The sequence below is a fragment of the Balaenoptera musculus genome, chromosome 3 (genome assembly GCF_009873245.2).
Source record: "Balaenoptera musculus isolate JJ_BM4_2016_0621 chromosome 3, mBalMus1.pri.v3, whole genome shotgun sequence".
Taxonomy (NCBI): domain Eukaryota; kingdom Metazoa; phylum Chordata; class Mammalia; order Artiodactyla; family Balaenopteridae; genus Balaenoptera; species Balaenoptera musculus.
In genome coordinates this window covers 49646171-49664054 of record NC_045787.1, presented here as the reverse complement: position 1 = coordinate 49664054, position 17884 = coordinate 49646171, and the positions used below count along the sequence as shown (strand labels likewise).

Genomic DNA, 17884 nt, shown 5'->3' with positions numbered 1-17884 from the left:
TTGGAAGTGTTCCTTCTTCTGCAATTTTTTGGGAAGAGTTTTAGAAGGATAGGTGTTAACTCTTCTCTAAATGTTTGATAGAATTCACCTGTGAAGCCATCTGGTCCTGGACTTTTGTTTGTTGGGAGTTTTTACATTAATGATTCAATTTCAGTACTTGGAATTAGCCTGTTCACATTTTCTATTTCTTCCTGGTTCAGTCTTGGGAGATTGTACTTTCCTAAGAATTTGTCCATTTCTTCTAGGTTGTACATGTTATTGCCGTATACTTGCTCATAGTAGTCTCTTACGATCCTATGTATTTCTGTGGTGTTGGTTGTAACTTTTCCTTTTTCATTTCTGATTTTATTGATTTGGGCCCTGTTCAACTTCGCTAATTATTAGAGAAATTCAAATCAAAACTACAGTGCGGTACCACCTCACACTGGTCAGAATGGCTGTCATCAAAAAGTCTACAAATAATAATTGCTGGAGAGCATGTGGAGAAAAGGGAACCCTTCTATACTGTTGGGAATGTAAATTGGTGCAGCCACTACAGAGTACAGTATGAAGGTTCCTTTAAAAATTAAAAATAGAGTTACCATATGATCTAGCAATCCCATTCCTGGGCATATATCCAGAAAAGAGGAAAACTCTAATTCAAAGATTTACATGCACCCCAATGTTCATAGCAGCCTTATCTACAACAGCCAAGACCTGGAAGCAACCTAAATGTCCATCAAGAGATGAATGGGTAAAGAAGATGTGGTACACACACACAAACAACCCCCCCCACACTACAATGGAATATTACTCAGCCATAAAAAAGAATGAAACAATGTCATTTGCAGCAACATGGATGGACCTAGAAATTATCATACTAAGTGAAGTAAGTCAGACAGAGAAAGACAAATATCATATGATATCACTAATATGTGAAATCTGAAAAAAATGGATACAAATGAACTTATTTACAAAGCAGAAATAAACTCACAGACATAGAAAACTAACTTACGGTTACCAAAGGGGAAAGTGGGGGGATCCAGGATTACATTTTAAATTATGAAAGAGCCTCTGGAAAAAAAATTAGTGATGGAATGAAAAGAAATGTCAGATTATTTCTCAAATTAAGAGAAGTACATAACTTCTCAAATTTCTCTAGTTAGTGCATTCCAACTGAATTAAAACTGAAGTACATTTACAGTAGATTATTTTTCCCACCAAACCTTCCTAATTTAAAAATGGTCAGAATTTGGGCAACATCTTTCCCAGCAAATCCATAAAGTTAATTTACCCTTGAAACAGCAATGACATCTTTTAAGAAGCCATTTTCTTGTTATTGCACAGAGGTTGATTTTAAAGCCAATACAGGCAAATGAGTACAGAAAAGGAAGTGGGGGGAAGGATAAATTGGGAACTTGGGATTAACAGATACCCAATATCACATATAAAATAGATAAACAATAAGGACATACTGTAAAGCACAGGGAACTATACTCAATATCTTGTAATAACCTATAATGTAAATGAATTTGAAAACAATACATATATGTATATGTATATAAATGAATCACCTTGCTGTACACCTGAAACATTATAAATCAACTATACTTCAGTAAAAAAAATCTAAAAATAAATAAATAAACTTATATACCAAACACCATGGATGAATCTCAAAAACATAATGCTTAATGAAAGAAGCCTTACATTAAAAACTACACAGCATGTAACTCTATTTCTGTAAAATTCTAGAACAAGTGAGATTGGTTTATAGTTAAAAACAATCAGAAAAGTGGTTGCCTCTGGGAGATGGGACAGAAATTGGCTGCAAAGGGGAAAAAGGAATAAACATCTAAGATATGTGCATTTTAACATATGTAAAATTCATATCAAAAGAAAAAATACAAACAAAAATCTGGCATGTTAACGCAACTGAATATGATTCAACAGGAATGAACTATGGTGGCACAATTTTTACAAAAATAACACAGAACAATGCTATATATCTTCTATGGACATATACAGTTCTATGTCTATATCTAGACATGTGGATTTATTATATATGTACATGTATGTATGCACATATATAAAAAACATGTAATTTTTTTCCTTAAAAGGATAGAAGGTATATATAATAAACTTCTAATGCTGTTTCCTTCTCTGGGCAGTAGGAAAATATCTAGATTAGAATTACTGTTTAAAAGGTCTTTAACATTATAAAGTTTTAAAATAATGTTCTAATTTTTTAAGTGGAAAACTGTACCAATGCTGTATTTATATTAATCATTTAAAAACAGAAAAAATTAGGAGTCATACACACTTGCTATAGAAAAATTTTAAATTACATTAATGTGTGAATAGATTCAAATTCAGTTAGTATGTGGCAGTTTGCATCCCAAACTACTTTTACTATTTTGTCTGAAACACACTATTAGAAAACATCACTGGTTAAAAACAAGCAAAGAAAAAAACCCCAAATGTGTTGGCAAGTGTTTAGAAGAAAGGTCTACAATCTTTGGAACTCTTTCTACTTAACACCTGCAGGTGGTTTTGAAGCGTGTAGGTGCATGTATCATGCATACATAGCTACAATATTATTTTTTAAATATATCTGTTGTAAAATGAATGATTATGCATTGGTAGTTTGATAGGGATTGCACCATATCTGTAGATTGCTTTGGGTAGTACAGCTATTTTCACGATATTGATTTTTCCAATCCAAGAACATGGTATATCTCTCCATCTGTTTGTATCATCGTTAATTTCTTTCATCAGTGCCTTATAGTTTTCTGCATACAGGTCTTTTGTCTCCGTAGGCAGGTTTATTCCTAGGTATTTTATTCTTTTCTTGCAATGGTAAATGGGAGTGTTTCCTTAATTTCTCTTTCAGATTTTCATCATTAGTGTATAGGAATGCAAGAGATTTCTGTGCATTAATTTTGTACACTGCTACTTTACCAAATTCATTGATTAGCTCTAGTAGTTTTCTGGTAGCGTCTTTAGTATTCTCTATGTATAGTACCATGTCATCTGCAAACAGTGACAGCTTTACTTCTTCTTTTCCGATTTGGATTCCTTTTATTTCTTTTTCTTCTCTGATCGCTGTGGTGAAAACTTCCAAAACTATGTTGAATAATAGTGGTGAGAGTGGGCAACCTTGTCTCATTCCTGATTTTAGTGGAAATGGTTTCAGTTTTTCACCACTGAGAACGATGTTGGCTGTGGGTTTGTCATATATGGCCTTTATTATGTTGAGGTAAGTTCCCTCTATGCCTACTTTCTGGAGGGTTTTTATCATAAATAGGTGTTGAATTTTGTCCAAAGCTTTCTCTGCATCTATTGAGATGATCATATGGTTTTTCTCCTTCAATTTGTTCCTATGGTGTATCACATTGATTGATTTGCATATATTGAAGAATCCTTGCATTCCTGGGATAAACCCCACTTGATCATGGTGTATGATCCTTTAAATGTGCTGTCGGATTCTGTTTGCTAGTATTTTGTTGAGGATTTTTGCATCTATGTGCATCAATATGATATTGGCCTGTAGTCTTCTTTCGCTGTGACATTTGTCTGGTTTTGGTATCAGGGTGATAGTGGCCTCGTAGAATGAGTTTGGGAGTGTTCCTCCCTCTGCTACATTTTGGAAGAGTTTGAGAAGGATAACTATTAGCTCTTCTCTAAATGTTTGGTAGAATTCGCTCGTGAAGCCATCTGGTCCTCGGCTTTTGGTTGTTGGAAGATTTTTAATCACAGTTTCAATTTCAGTGCTTGTGACTGGTCTGTTCATATTTTCTATTTCTTCCTGGTTCAGTCTCGGAAGGTTGTGCTTTTCTACGAATTTGTCCATTTCTTCCAGGTTGTCCATCTTATTGGTATAGAGTTGCTTATAGTAATCTCTCATGATCCTTTGTATTTCTGCAGTGTCAGTTGTTACTTCTCCTTTTTCATTTATAATTCTATTGATTTGAGTCCTCTCCCTTTTATTCTTTATGAGTCTGATTAATGGTTTTTCAATTTTGTTTATCTTCTCAAAGAACCAGCTTTTAGTTTTATTGAGCTTTGCTATCGTTTCCTTCATTTCTTTTTCATTTATTTCTGATCTGATCTTTATGATTTATTTCTTTCTACTCACTTTGGGTTTTTTTTGTTCTTCTTTCTCTAATTGCTTTAGGTGTAAAGTTAGGTTGTTAATTTGAGATGTTTCTTGTTTCCTAAGGTAGGATTGTATTGCTGTAAACTTCCCTCTTACAACTGCTTTTGCTCAATCCCATAGGTTTTTGGTCATCATATATTTATTGTCATTTGTTTCTAGGTAGTTTTTTATTTCCCCTTTGATTTCTTCAGTAATCTCTTGCTTAGCTAGTAGTGTATTGTTTAGCTTCCATGTGTTTGGATATTTTACAGATTTTTTCCTGTAATTGATATCTAGTCTCATAGCATTGTGGTCAGAAAAGATACGTGATATGATTTCAATTTTCTTAAATTTACCAAGGCTTGATTTGTGACCCAAGATATGATCTATCCTGGAGAATGTTCCATGAGCACTTGAGAAGAAATTGTATTCTGTTGTTTTTGGATGGAATGTCCTATAAATATCAATTAAGTCCATCTTGTTTAATGTATCATTTAAAGCTTGTGTTTCTTTATTTATTTTCATTTTGGATGATGTGTCTATTGGTGAAAGTGGGGTGTTTAAGTCCCCTACTGTGATTGTGTTACTATCGATTTCCCCTTTTATGGCTGTTAGCTTTTGCCTTATGTATTGAGGTGCTCCTATGATAGGTGCATAAATATTGACAATTGTTATATCTTGTTGGATTGATCCCTTGATCATTATGTAGTGTGCTTCTTTGTCTCTTGTAATAGTCTTTATTTTAAAGTCTGTTTTGTCTGATATGAGAATTGCCACTCCAGCTTTCTTTTGATTTCCATTTGCATTGAGTATCTTTTTCCATCCCCTCACTTTCAGTCTGTATGTGTCCCTAGATCTGAAGTGGGTCTCTTGTAGATAGCATATATACTGGTCTTGTTTTTGTATCCATTCAGCCAGTCTATGTCTTTTGGTTGGAGCATTTAATCCATTTACATTTAAGGTAATTATCGATATGTATGCTCCTATTACCATTTGCTTAATTGTTTTGGGTTTCTTATTGTAGATCTTTTCCTTCTCTTGTGTTTCCTGCCTAGCGAATTTCCTTTAGCATTTGCTGTAAAGCTGGTTTGGTAGTGCTGAACTGTCTTAGCTTTTGCTTGTCTGTAAAGGTTTTAATTTCTCCTTCGAATCTGAGTGAGATCCTTGCTGGGTAGAGTAATCTTGGTTGTAGGTTTTTCCCTTTCATCACTTTAAATATGTCCTGCCACTCCCTTCTGGCTTGCAGAGTTTCTGCTGAAAGATCAGCTGTTAACCTTATGGGGATTCCCTTGTATGTTATTTGTTGTTTTTCCCTTGCTGCTTTCAGTATTTTTAATTTGTATTTAATTTTTGATAGTTTGATTAATATGTGTCTTGGCGTGTTTCTCCTTGGATTTATCCTGTATGGGACTCTCTGTGCTTCCTGGACTTGATTAACTATTTCCTTCCCATATTAGAGAAGTTTTCAACTATAATCTCTTCAAATATTTTCTCAGTCCCTTTCTTTTTCTCTTCTTCTTTTGGGATGCCTATAATTCGAATGTTGTTGCATTTAATGTTGTCCCAGAGGTCTCTGAGACCGTCCTTAATTCTTTTCATTCTTTTTTCTTTATTCTCTTCTGTAGTAGTTATTTCCACTATTTTATCTTCCAGGTCACTTACCCGTTCTTCTGCCTCAGTTATTCTGCTATTGATTCCTTCTAGAGACTTTTTAATTTCATTTAATGTGTTGCTCATCATTGTTTGTTTGCATTTTAGTTCTTCTAGGTCCTTGTTAAACGTTTCTTTTATTTTCTCCGTTCTATTTCCAAGATTTTGGATCATCTTTATTATCATTACTCTGAATTCTTTTTCAGGTAGACTGCCTATTTCCTCTTCATTTGTTTGGTCTGGTGGGTTTTTACCTTGCTCCTTCATCTGCTGTGTTTCTCTGTCTTCTCATTTTGCTTAACTTACAGTGTTTGGGGTCTCATTTTCACAGGCTGCAGGTTCGTAGTTCCTGTTTTTGGTGTCTGCCCCCAGTGGCTAAGGTTGATTCAGTGGGTTGTGTAGGCTTCCTGGTGGAGGGGACTAGTGCCTGTGTTCTGGTGGATGAGGCTGGATCTTGTCTTTCTGGTGGGCAGGACCACATCCAGTGGAGTGTTTTGGGGTGTCTGTGACCTTATTATGATTTTAGGCAGCCTCTCTGCTAATGGGTGTGGTTGTGTTCCTGTCTTGCTAGTTGTTTGGCATAGGGTGTCCAGCACTGTAGCTTGCTGGTTGTTGAGTGGAGCTGGGTCTTAGCATTGAGATGGAGATCTCTGGGAGAGCTTTTGCCGTTTGATATTACATGGAGCCAGCAAGTCTCTGGTGGGCCAATGTCCTGAACTCTGCTCTCCCACCTCAGAGGCACAGGCCTGACACCGGCCGGAGCACCAAGACCATGCCAGCCACAGGGCTCAGAAGAAAAGTGAGAAAAAAAGAAAGAAAGAAAGAAAATAATAAGATAAAATAAAGTTATTAAAATAAAAAATTAAAAATTATTAAATATAAAAAAACTAAAAAGTAAATTAAAAAAAAAAGAAAAAAAGAGAGTAGCAACCAAACCAAAAAACAAATCCACCAATGATAACAAGCACTAAAAACTATACTAAAAACAAAACAAACAAACAAACAAAAAAACCGGAGAGACAGAACCCTAGGACAAATGCTAAAAGCAAAGCTATACTGACAAAATCACACCAAGAATCATACATATACAAACTCACAAAAAGAGAAAAAGGAAAAAAATATATATATCATTGCTCCCAAGGTCCACTACCTCTATTTTGGGATGATTCGTTGTCTATTCAGGTATTCCACAGATGCAGCGTACATCAAGTTGATTATGAAGATTAAACCCGCTGCTCCTGAGGCTGCTGGGAGAGATTTCCCTTTATCTTCTTTGTTCACATAGCTCCTGGGGTTGGTTCTGCTTTGGATTTGGCTCTGCCTCTGCATGTAGGTCACCAGAGGGATTGGGTTAAAGGAGCAGCTGATTAGGGGGCTCTGGCTCACTGAGGCCGGGGGGAGGGAGGGGTATGGAATGAGGGGCGAGCCCGCGGCGGCAGAGGCCGGTGTGATGTTGCAACAGCCTTAGGTGCACCATGTGTTCTCCCGGGGAAGTTGTCCCTGGATCACAGGACCCTGGCAGTGGCAGGCTGCAAAAGCTTCCGGGAGGGGAGGTATGGATAGTGACATGTGCTTGCACACAGGCTTCTTGGTGGCTGCAGCAGCAGCAGACTTAGTGTTTCATGCCTGTCTCTGGTGTCCGCGCTGATAGCCGCAGCTCGCGCCCGTCTCTGGAACTCATTTAGGCGGTACTCTGAATCCCGTCTCCTCACGCACCCTGAAACAATGGTCTCTTGCCTCTTAGGCAGGTCCAGACTTTTTCCCAGACTCCCTCCCGGCTAGCTGTGGCACACTAGCCCCCTTCAGGCTGTGTTCACGCAGCCAACCTCAGTCCTCTCCCTGGGATCTGACCTCCGAAGCCAGAGCCCCTGTACCATTTCAAATGTTTGAAACAAAGATCGTGGATATTAGTCATAAAAACAATGCTTAAATTTTATTTTGTCTCCTGGGGGCTGGCTGTGAGGTGGGGTATAATCCTTTACTCAGCTGGAGACACAAGTGGGACAGGATCTCAATTGTTGAACATCCCCAAAGGAGGGTGGCTAGTGATCCAAATCACAGCACCCAGGGTAATAATGCCTTTAATCTGGGCTGGTATCAATCTTCAAAGGGCTAGGTATGAAAAACAGGGTAGCAAAGGTCCCATGGCAGTAATGACAGGTATGACATTTCAGGAATTCTGTGTTTGTTTTTTTTAAAATTTATTTATTTTTGGCTGCGTTGGGTCTTTGTTGCTGCATGCGGGCTTTCTCTAGTTGTGGCGAGCTGGGGCTGCTTTTCGTTGCGGTGCACGGGCTTCTCATTGCAGTGGCTTCTCTTGTTGCGGAACGTGGGCTCTACGTGCATGGGCTTCAGTAGTTGTGGCATGCAGGCTCAGTAGTTGTGGCTCGCAGGCTCTAGAGCACCGGCTCAGTAGTTGTGGCACACAGGCTTAGTTGCTCCACGGCATGTGGGATCTTCCCAGACCAGGGCTTGAACCCACGTCCCCTGCATTGGCAGGCAGATTCTTAACCACTGCGCCACCAGGGAAGCCCTGGAATTCTGTGTTTGATGTAAGCCTCTAGACATGGTAGGGGAAAGGTGAAAGGGTCTAACACCCAGAGGAAAGAGACAAAAGATGGCTACAAAGTTATTAAGGCATGAATTATGTAAATCAGAGCTCCAGTCCAAGCTGAAACAGTAGTGGAAATCAGGAAGTCTAAAGGTGGCCAGCTCAACAGAAGGCACAGGCTATACTTGGTAGCAAGACAGGTTTCGACCCATCCTCTGGTACCTCATAAGGTAACAAGCTTAGGAAGGACTGGTTCAGAGGCAATGTGAGGCTGAGCTGGGCAAAGCTGGGACAAGCAATGATTTATATTACCTATGTTTACATCAAGTAGGATTGCAAAGCAAAAAAGTCTGACTACATATGTCTTTGATTGTGATTTGGTTTTTCTCAACATTTTAACATTTCTAAAATTATCTAATTTCAAATCAGATATATGTCTTTCATTTGAAAATCTTCCCACCTCTCCACAAAGGCTTCACTGATTAAATTGATGGTCAAATTGGTTTCTTAAAAATAATCACTAATATTATATATGTTTCTCTTCCTAGTGTTTTTTCCTATGTATTAGCACTCCTTTAAATTTAAAAATAAAAAACAAAATTAATACATCAAACTAAAAATCTTCTGCACTGCAAGGAAAATCATCAACAAAATGAAAAGGCAACCCACTGAATGGTAGAAAATATTTGCAAATCATATATCTGATAAGGGGATTATATCCAAAATATATAAAGAATTCACAAAATCCAATAGCAAAAAAACCCAAACAATCCAATTAAGAAATGGATAGAGGATCTGAATACATATTTTTCCAAAGAAGACATACAGATGGACAACAGGTACATGAAAAGATGCTCAACATCATTAATCATCAGGGAAATGCAAATCAAAACCACAATGAGATATCACCTCATACTTGTCAGAATGGCTATTATCCAAAAGACAACAAATACCAAGTGTTAGTGAGGATGTGGATTAAAGGGAACCCTGTGCACTGTTGGTGGGAATATAAATTGGTGCAGTAATTATGGAAAATAGTATGGAGGTTCCTCAAAAAATCAAAAATAACTCTCCCTCCTGCCACCTCCCCTGGCCCTCTCACGCTGTGCAGTTTCTCTGATGCAAGACTGTCCCGGCCCAGATATGGCTCGTGGACAGCAGAAGATTCAGTCTCAGCAGAAAAATGCCAAAAAGCAAGCTGGACAAAAGAAGAAACAAGGACATGACCAAAAGGCTGCTGCCAAAGCTGCCTTAATATATACCTGCACTATCTGTAAGACACAAATGCCAGACCCTAAGACCTTCAAGCAGCACTTTGAGAGCAAGCATCCTAAGACTCCACTTCCTCCAGAATTAGTTGATATTCAGGCATAAAGTTGTTTACAGGGGAATTTGTGACACCTTTGACTCTTCTCCTGTCTCAGACCTTAGGTAACAAACCTGCAGCTGCTTTGCTAACAAACTGTTGATCAGCAAAAATAAAGGGGCTACAGAAACACTCATTTTTATGCTGTTCCCTTTTGGGCTTCATGCAAAGACAATTCTGTGTAAATGTACAGTTGACTCTGATTTGGAAATCTGAAAATTAGTCCATCCTTGTTATAAAAAAATTTTTTACAATTGTAATTATATTGATGTTCATATTGTATAAAATTACTCATTTATTAAAGTAGTACTTTGATTTTACAACATCACAGGATAAATGGTTCTAGAAATTCTGTTCTAACTTTCTACATTATTTGCCTTATAAAAATCTAATGAATTCATCAGCTAGAATTGCAAGCACAATTCTTATCTCCCTTTCTAATTCAGGGGCATGTTCATAGTTAAACTAGAGCAGAGTCATTCATTAAATCTGTGCACACGATTTTATTGGAATCTGCTGACCTAGGTGAAGAATGACTTACCTGCTGCCTTGGTATATTGCAATCATGTGTCATTTTCCCCTCTGATTGTTTCTTGTGATTGAGGTTGGAATATTTAAACTTGCTGTGTGACCTGGCTATACCTGCCAGCCAGGTATAGCCTGTAGATAACTGATAAATTCCTTAAAGTGGTTGGATTGTCAGTGAGCCCATCTGAAAAATTAGGTTCTGAAGTATATGCTACAATGAAGTAATCAGCCTACTGTTCAATACAAAATATGATGGAACATATGTGAACTGGTAAAGATCTATCTTTTATAAATTATACTTGATTCTTTGAAAATTGTTCAAGTTCTTTCATTTAAAATTGAAACTCATAATTTTCGAAGGAGTTTTTGGAAGTTAATTACAATTTGGCCAATTTATGAATGGATTTTGCATTAACAGAAAGATTGGAATCGCTTGTGACTGGGTTAATTCCCAGAACCTTCTCCTTCATTTCCTTTTTAAGTGAGTAGTTGATTTTTACTTTGTGCTGGTCCCTAAAATCAAAGGCTGTGTACAGTATGACTTCCGTCTGAACTAGAAAAGTATTAAAATAGGCCAATATCCACATTTTTTGGGCTCTAAGTATGGGAAGTGGGTTGGTTCTGATGAATGAGGTAAATCCTACCTAGTTAAAAAAGACTAATTTAGGTTTCTTCTAATTTGCTTTTGCCAACTATTAATACAAGTGAAACTGCTGTAACTCAGTTTAAATTTTAAAGTTGATAGAATAGGAAGAACACTCAAATATTACTGGTAATTGCTTAGAGCCGCAAATCTGATCCTGTGGATTACAAAATGCATTCCCTCTTCTGCTGTAACTCATCACCTGCATTTGTTTTGTACGCTATACATATTCTGCCCACCTTGTTTGTCTTCACTGTAAGTTTAAAATAAGATATTTCCAAGGAGAAGCTTCAGTGGTGATAATTTCTTAGTAACTCCTATTCTTATACTCTTACTTTAAAAGTCATTTTTTTCATGTATTTGATTTCTTCAGTTTCAGATTTATTATTTGTTAATTCCCAATATGTTGGTTACCAGAACATTAGAGTTGGCCTAATTGCTTATAGTGGTTATTAACAGAGGTTCTGGTTAAATTACAATTTAAAAGTTTTTAAAAGTGCTTTGAGCATATGTATGTTTACATTAGTAACAAATCATTTAAAAACCTTTCACAAGTTTTGGTTTAATTTTTTTTCATTTGTTTTACTGACTAATTCAGAATAAAAGCTTTATGTTCCTGTAAAAAAAAAAATTAAAAATAGAACTACAATATGACCCAGAGAGTCCACTTCTGGGTATTTGTCTGAAGAAAACAAAAACACTATTTCAAAAAGATATGTGCACGCCTATCTTCATTGCAGCATTATTTTCAATAGTCAAGGTATGGAAAAAACCTAAGTGTTCAATGATGGATGAATGGATAAAGAAATTGTGGTATTTATATATACACACACACACACACACACACACACACACACACACACACACATACTGGAATACTATTCAGACATAAAAAAGAATGAAATCTTGTCCTTTGTGACAACATGAATGAACCTTGAGAGCATTATGCTACGTGAAATAAGTCAGACAAAGAAAGACAATAATTATATATGAAATTTAAACAACAACAATAACAACAAGAAAGCAAGCTCATAGATACAAAGAACAGATTGCTGGTTGTCAGAGGTGGGAGATGGGTGGGTGGGAGAAATGGGTCAAGGGGGTCAAAAGGTATAAACTTCTAGTTATAAAATAATTAAGTCATGAGGATGTAATGTACAGCATGATGACTATAGTTAATAATACTGTATTGTATGTTGGAAAGTTGCTAAGAAACTAGATCTTAAAAGTCTTATCATAAGAAAAAAAACATTTTTTAAAACTGTGTATGGTAACAGATGTTAACCAGACTTGTGGTGATCATTTGACAATACATATAGAGAATCATTATGTTATACACTGGAAACTAGTATGATGTTACATGTCAATTACATGTCAATTTAAAAATCCCCTCAAAACCAAAAAAACAAAATGAAGATTATCCTCTCTCTTGATATGTTCTTCCTTAAAGATACACATGTACAAATCTCTCTTATTAAAAACAACAGAAAAACCTCTCCTTGGATGTTGTGTTTCCATCTAGCTACAATCACCTCTCTCCTTCCCTTCAGAGTCAAGTTCCTGGAAAGAAAAGAATATAATTTCTGCCTATTATTTCCCACTACCTACTTAAAATAAAACTGCTCTAGCCAAAAGTCATCTATCTATGACCCAATTGCCACATCCAGCAGCCTATTTTTAGTCCTCATTGTACTCGACAATTCTGTAGCATTTAACGCTGTTGGCCAATTTCTTCCCTTAAAACTGTCCTTTTTAAGAATGCCACTTACATGGAGTCTCATTTTAATTTCTAACCCTGTTTCCATTTCTGGCTTTTCTTCCTTTGGCCACCCACTAAACATTGGTATTCTGTAGTGCCCAGCCTTGGACCTTTTCTTTTCTAACAGTACATGTTCTCCTTGAGCAATCTCTTTAATTTCTATAGTTTTAGCCACTACCTGTTATGCTGATAACTCAAGAATCTCTATACTTAGCCCAAATCACTCTCCTGAACCCCAAATCCATTAATCTATGGATATCTATTAATTTAGTAGATTTCTATCTCTCTGTAGATTTGCCACCCAGGCACAGGAAAACATTAACATGTTCAAAGGTAAGTTAACTTTTCCCTTAAACCTGGGCCTCATCCAAAATCTTAGTGACTGTTACCACAATCCAGTTGTTACTGATCTGAGAAAGAAATTTAGCAATCCTTTCAGATTTTTCCTTTATCTTCACGTTCTACAACTTTCCAGCAATCAATTCATATAGATTCCACTTGTTTAACAGGCCTGTATTTCACTCCCCTTTTCTCTTCCTATTGTTACTGCCTCAGTTCAGCCCTCATAATCTTGTGTGGACTTAGAGTCTCCTTCTCTTTCACGATCCCTACAGTTCACGCTCTATACTGCTGCCACATAGATCTGCCAAACAGATCTTTCTAAATGGAACCTGGAATACATTGCTGGCTCTGTCTTTTAGAGGAGAGGGATATTTTCACTTTCAATCCAGAGAAACCTCCACGCAGCCTTAGGTAAAGGATTTACAAATCAAGTAAATCAGTTTACAGATAATTGACCAAACTATGTTACTTAACTAGCGAATGAGGTCACTATGTTAAAAATGCAGGCCGGCCACCATCTTCTTCTCTTCTCCTTTTTCCACATTATTATGATGTACAGAAATATGACACTTTTAGGTTGAGAGGCCAGCTGGTAGGCTGGTAGCAAGTTTGAATTTGGAGCTTTATTTTCTAATTAAAAAAGGAACACACACTTATGGTAACAAATGAAACAATACAATATTATAACATAAGCAAAGCAGGTTGTGGCAGACACTATTAGTTGGATAACCCAATAATTTCTCCAACTCTCTTCTTCTTTATAAGAACTGTTTCCTCTTACAGAATCCAGAAAGCCTAAATAGTTGTTTACCCAGGTTTTCTCACAGCTAGAGTTGTCCCAACTTTGGCCAATGAGATATAAGGCAAGTATGATGAAAGTTTGTGGGAAAGCTTTGGCATTCCCAATGAAAAGGGCAGGAATAGCTAATACTATCTCTTTCCTTTCCTTGAACATGATGATCCTGATATTTGGATCTGTTACAGCCATCTTGCAACGTGAGGCAACATGCATGAGAATAGTAGGAAAGTGGAGACAGAGTTAGAGTCTGCATCCTTGATTGCACAAACTGACAATCTCTAGACTTGTATGAGAAAAATAAACACTGACCTGTCAAGCTCCTGTCAGTCAAGTTTCTCTTACTTATAGCTAAAATCACAATAACCATCTCCACTCTGTCCACTTCCTACCTTCCAGATGCAACCATCCCTGAGTCAACAGTGGTGAATCCTTTCATATTTTCTCTTGGCTCATGCAAAATATAAAAGCACATGTGCACGTAAATACTCTGCTGTCACTTTTCTCACTAACCAACATATCATGGATATCTCTGCAAGTTAGTAGATATTGATCTTTTAGTCTTTTTTCTAATCTACATACACACATATTTTACATAATTAGGATGATCTGCTTTTTATATTTCAATTTTTTTCTCTCTCTCTCTTTTTTTCCCCGCTGGCCTGCCCCCTCCCTGCTCTCTGTAGACTTGCTCCTCCTCCCACTTTCCCCTGTCTCATTTCTTGTAGTGTTCCATCTTGCACCTTATCATTTCCTCTGTGAGGCCTGATCACTCTCCTTTTAGTACTCTACCCTCTGTAAACATTCCACCTCTTCCTTTATGACCCTACTCTTTTTATACCTTCCATAATACCTATAATGACTATCTACATATGTCCCCCTTTATTACATTTCTAAGACCCTTGTGGGCATGAATTATGTTTTATTTATGTTTCCTAATTCCAGAACTTAGAGGGAAGAATAGAAATAGGAATCAGGGAGATAAGCGGAGAGGAAATTTAAGACAAGGAGACAATTTGGGGAAATCATCGAGTTTGTGGATGAGGGACCTGTCAATCTGACTGGATGACAGCTTTTCCAATAAGGAGTAGGAAATATTCCTGGAGAGCTAAGGTGGGTCATTTGCTACTGGTCAGGAATGGGCAAAGTATAGCCTATGTGATAAATACAAGCTGCTATCTGTATTTTTTTGTAACTAAAATTTCAGTGGAACGCAGCCATGCTCATTGGTCTATGTATTGTGTATGGCTATTTTTGTGCCAACATAGCAGAACTAAGTAGTTGTGACAGAGACTGTACGGTCAGCAAAGCCTACTACAGTACAGGTCACTGCATGTCAGCCTGAGATGTCTCATCATGTTCCTGAATGGAATATAGCATTGCTAATTTCCACCACAATCAACAAATATTTATTGAGTGAGCAAATCATTATTTCAGGCCTTGGGGATTTTCTTAGTCTGCTTGGGCTGTGATAACAAAATACCATAGACTGGGAAGCTTAAACAATAGTCATTTATTTCTCACAGTTCTGGAGGCTGGGAATCCAAGATCAGGGTGCTAGCATGGTTGGGTTCTGGTGAAAAACCTCTCTCTGACTTGCAAACACCCATCTTCTCATTGTGTGCTCACATGGCCTTTCCTCTGTGGGTGTGGAAAGAGATCTCTCTCTCTTCCTTTTCTTATAAGGCAGCCAATCCTATCAGATTAGGATTAATCTTATGACCTCTTTTAACCTTATGACCTCTTTTAACCTTAATTACCTCCTAAAAACCCTATCTTCAAATACAGTCACAGAAGGGGTTAGAGCTTCACGGAATGAATTTTGGGGGGATACAATTCAGTCCATAGCAGGGATACACAAGGCACTAGGGATGCTGCGGTGAACATATGAAGCAATTAAGTCCTCTGAACTAATTCTTTAAAAAAGAAAAAAAAATGTGAAGAAGAGATAGTTTCAAGAATGTGAGTGCTAAATGGCACAAAGAGGCAATAATTAAGGCATGGGGTACCAAGGTTCTGAACCAGAGTGGTTGTGTTGAGAATTTAAGGTATTTTGAAAGCAAAATCAGCAGAAGCTAATTCTCATTTGAATGGAGGAGGACACACTGGTTTCATAATGAATAACTTTGATTTTTTTCCTCATAAATCTTAAAATCTCTGAATTCACAATTTCATTTTGATTTGCATTCCCCTATTTCTTTTGAACACTTTATAAAGAAGGCAAAGATCTTAGTTTCTGACTTCCAGGCAGGTGAGAAGTCCCATTGGGCCATGACAGAAAGAACACAGCTCTATATCAAAAGCCATTTTTAAGCCTCCAGCAACAATCCCCTACACCGTCAATCAGTTCCAGATCCACTAAATCCAGTTACTTCTAAGCCACAGCATGTCACACATTACTTTAGAGAGCAAAGTGGTCTTTTTCAGTCTTCTCTCTTCTTTACTGAACCTCTTGGGCTCTTTTCTTGCCTTATTCCAGTCTCCTTAATTTTTTTTTTGTTTCTTTATCAACAGAAAAACTTTTATATATTAATTAAATTTGTTCCAAATATTGGTTATCCATAACCCTTCTTCTCCATTCAGGCAGAAACAGATAATGTTCAACTGCCTCAAAGAATGGATGACACAGCATTATGTAGATAAAAAAGGAATTAAATTATTAAATATTTGGTATTTGAGTTTCAAAAGCCTAGGATTCTGAGTATAAACGATAGATTTAGAAGACCTTTTTCCTACTCCTCCTATCCCTTTATACTCAACACATACTAGATAAAGATTTTATGGGATTGGAGGAAGAGCCTATTGGATCTCCAAAAAGGTACTCTACAACATGTTCACCTTAGCTTAAAACTGGAAGGAGGATGATAGGACAGAAAATACCATCAGGTTTGGGGTCTGGATAGCAGGAAACCTGTAAATTCCAATCTCTAGAATATAGTCTAAGGAGGAAGCAAGGTTTCAGAAGTCTCTTATGCTTAGCATGGTAAGGGAGCAGCATAGAATGGCATTTATCTGGCACCAACTAGACAGTAAAGATCTTTTGGTCAATACAAGAAAGAAAATAAATACCTTTCTTTCTCAGTCTTTCTGAGTATAAGCTCAGTAGGTATCAGTAAGGCCAAATTCCACCCCACCTTCAACATGCTGACACTTGGAAGGTTCTAGAAACTTAGAACATAGACCTAGAGGTAAAAAGAGGAGAAAGGCTTGACCGATTAAGATTTAGTTTCTAGCCTCCAATAGAAAGGGGGCTCAAAATAGAAATTTAAATTCATTCATTTATTCAACAAATATCCACTGTGTACTTATATGTACAAATAACTTTTAATAAAAAATAAAGCTACATTCCCTGAATATCTGAGTTTGTGGATTATGAGTCATTCCTAGAACATATTACTTACTTTCTTACCTTTTCCTTATATCATTTAATTTCTTCACATACACTTGAAGTACATCTACTTTTCTCTAAATCTTATCTATTGCATTTATCTCATACCTGACACAAAGTCCATGCTATGTCACAGAAAAAGTTCAGATATTAAAGTTATCAGAAAATCACATGATTAAGAAACAGCATATGGAAATTACTTTAAATATACAGACATATATATTACAGAATTCTCTTCATTCCTGATTCTTAAAAAATGTAAGTTTTTATAAATGTCATTGTTGTGTCATAAGAATCTGTATTTCTAGTTTCAGAATATGACTCCAAATTTGCATAAATACATATTCCCAAATTTGACAGTTTGGACTTCTAACATATGCTAGCGCTAGCTTCCATATCAGTCATCAAAAATATATTTTAAGAAACAACTGGAAAAGTTTCTTACATCACCAAAAAAGATTTTTGGTCAATATGGGGAACAGAGCAAATGCAGTAAGTCTCCCTCCAGTACTAATTAAATAAAAATGTTAGATTAACTGTTCAAAAACCTAACACATATGTTGCAGATATAGCTTGGGAGTCAAGACTCTAGGCTCTATGTATAGCAGTGAGCTAGAAAGGCTGTTTGGTCTGAGGAATATAGTACAGAAGCCAGCTAATCTAGACAAAGAATTGGCAGAAGGATACCAGCACTCCAAACCTGCACTATTTGTAGGTGTGAGGTCTAAATTAGCACTTCCCAAGAAG

General features: G+C 36.9%; 2 protein-coding genes across 9 annotated transcripts in view; one reads left to right on the top strand and one right to left on the bottom strand.

Moving 5' to 3' along the window:
- RNF180 (ring finger protein 180) overlaps positions 1 to 17884 on the bottom strand; it is a 285515-nt gene that overhangs the window by 105102 nt on the left and 162529 nt on the right. Inside the window, exon 6 of one of the 8 annotated variants that reach the window (XR_005019474.1) lies at positions 16819 to 16931. The exons of the other annotated variants lie outside the window; for them this stretch is intronic. The gene's annotated coding sequence lies outside the window, so the exon portion shown is untranslated. The remainder of the gene's footprint in view (positions 1 to 16818; positions 16932 to 17884) is intronic. 8 annotated transcript variants of the gene reach the window in all.
- LOC118893475 (zinc finger protein 706-like) lies at positions 9394 to 10008 on the top strand. The gene has a single exon (XM_036849078.1). The coding sequence runs from the start codon at positions 9435 to 9437 to the stop codon at positions 9687 to 9689; it is 255 nt and encodes an 84-aa protein (XP_036704973.1). The 5' UTR covers positions 9394 to 9434; the 3' UTR covers positions 9690 to 10008.

Coding starts and splice junctions, on each gene's coding strand:
- LOC118893475 (XM_036849078.1), top strand. CDS start 9,435: ATGCAAGACTGTCCCGGCCCAGATATGGCTCGTGGACAGCAGAAGATT.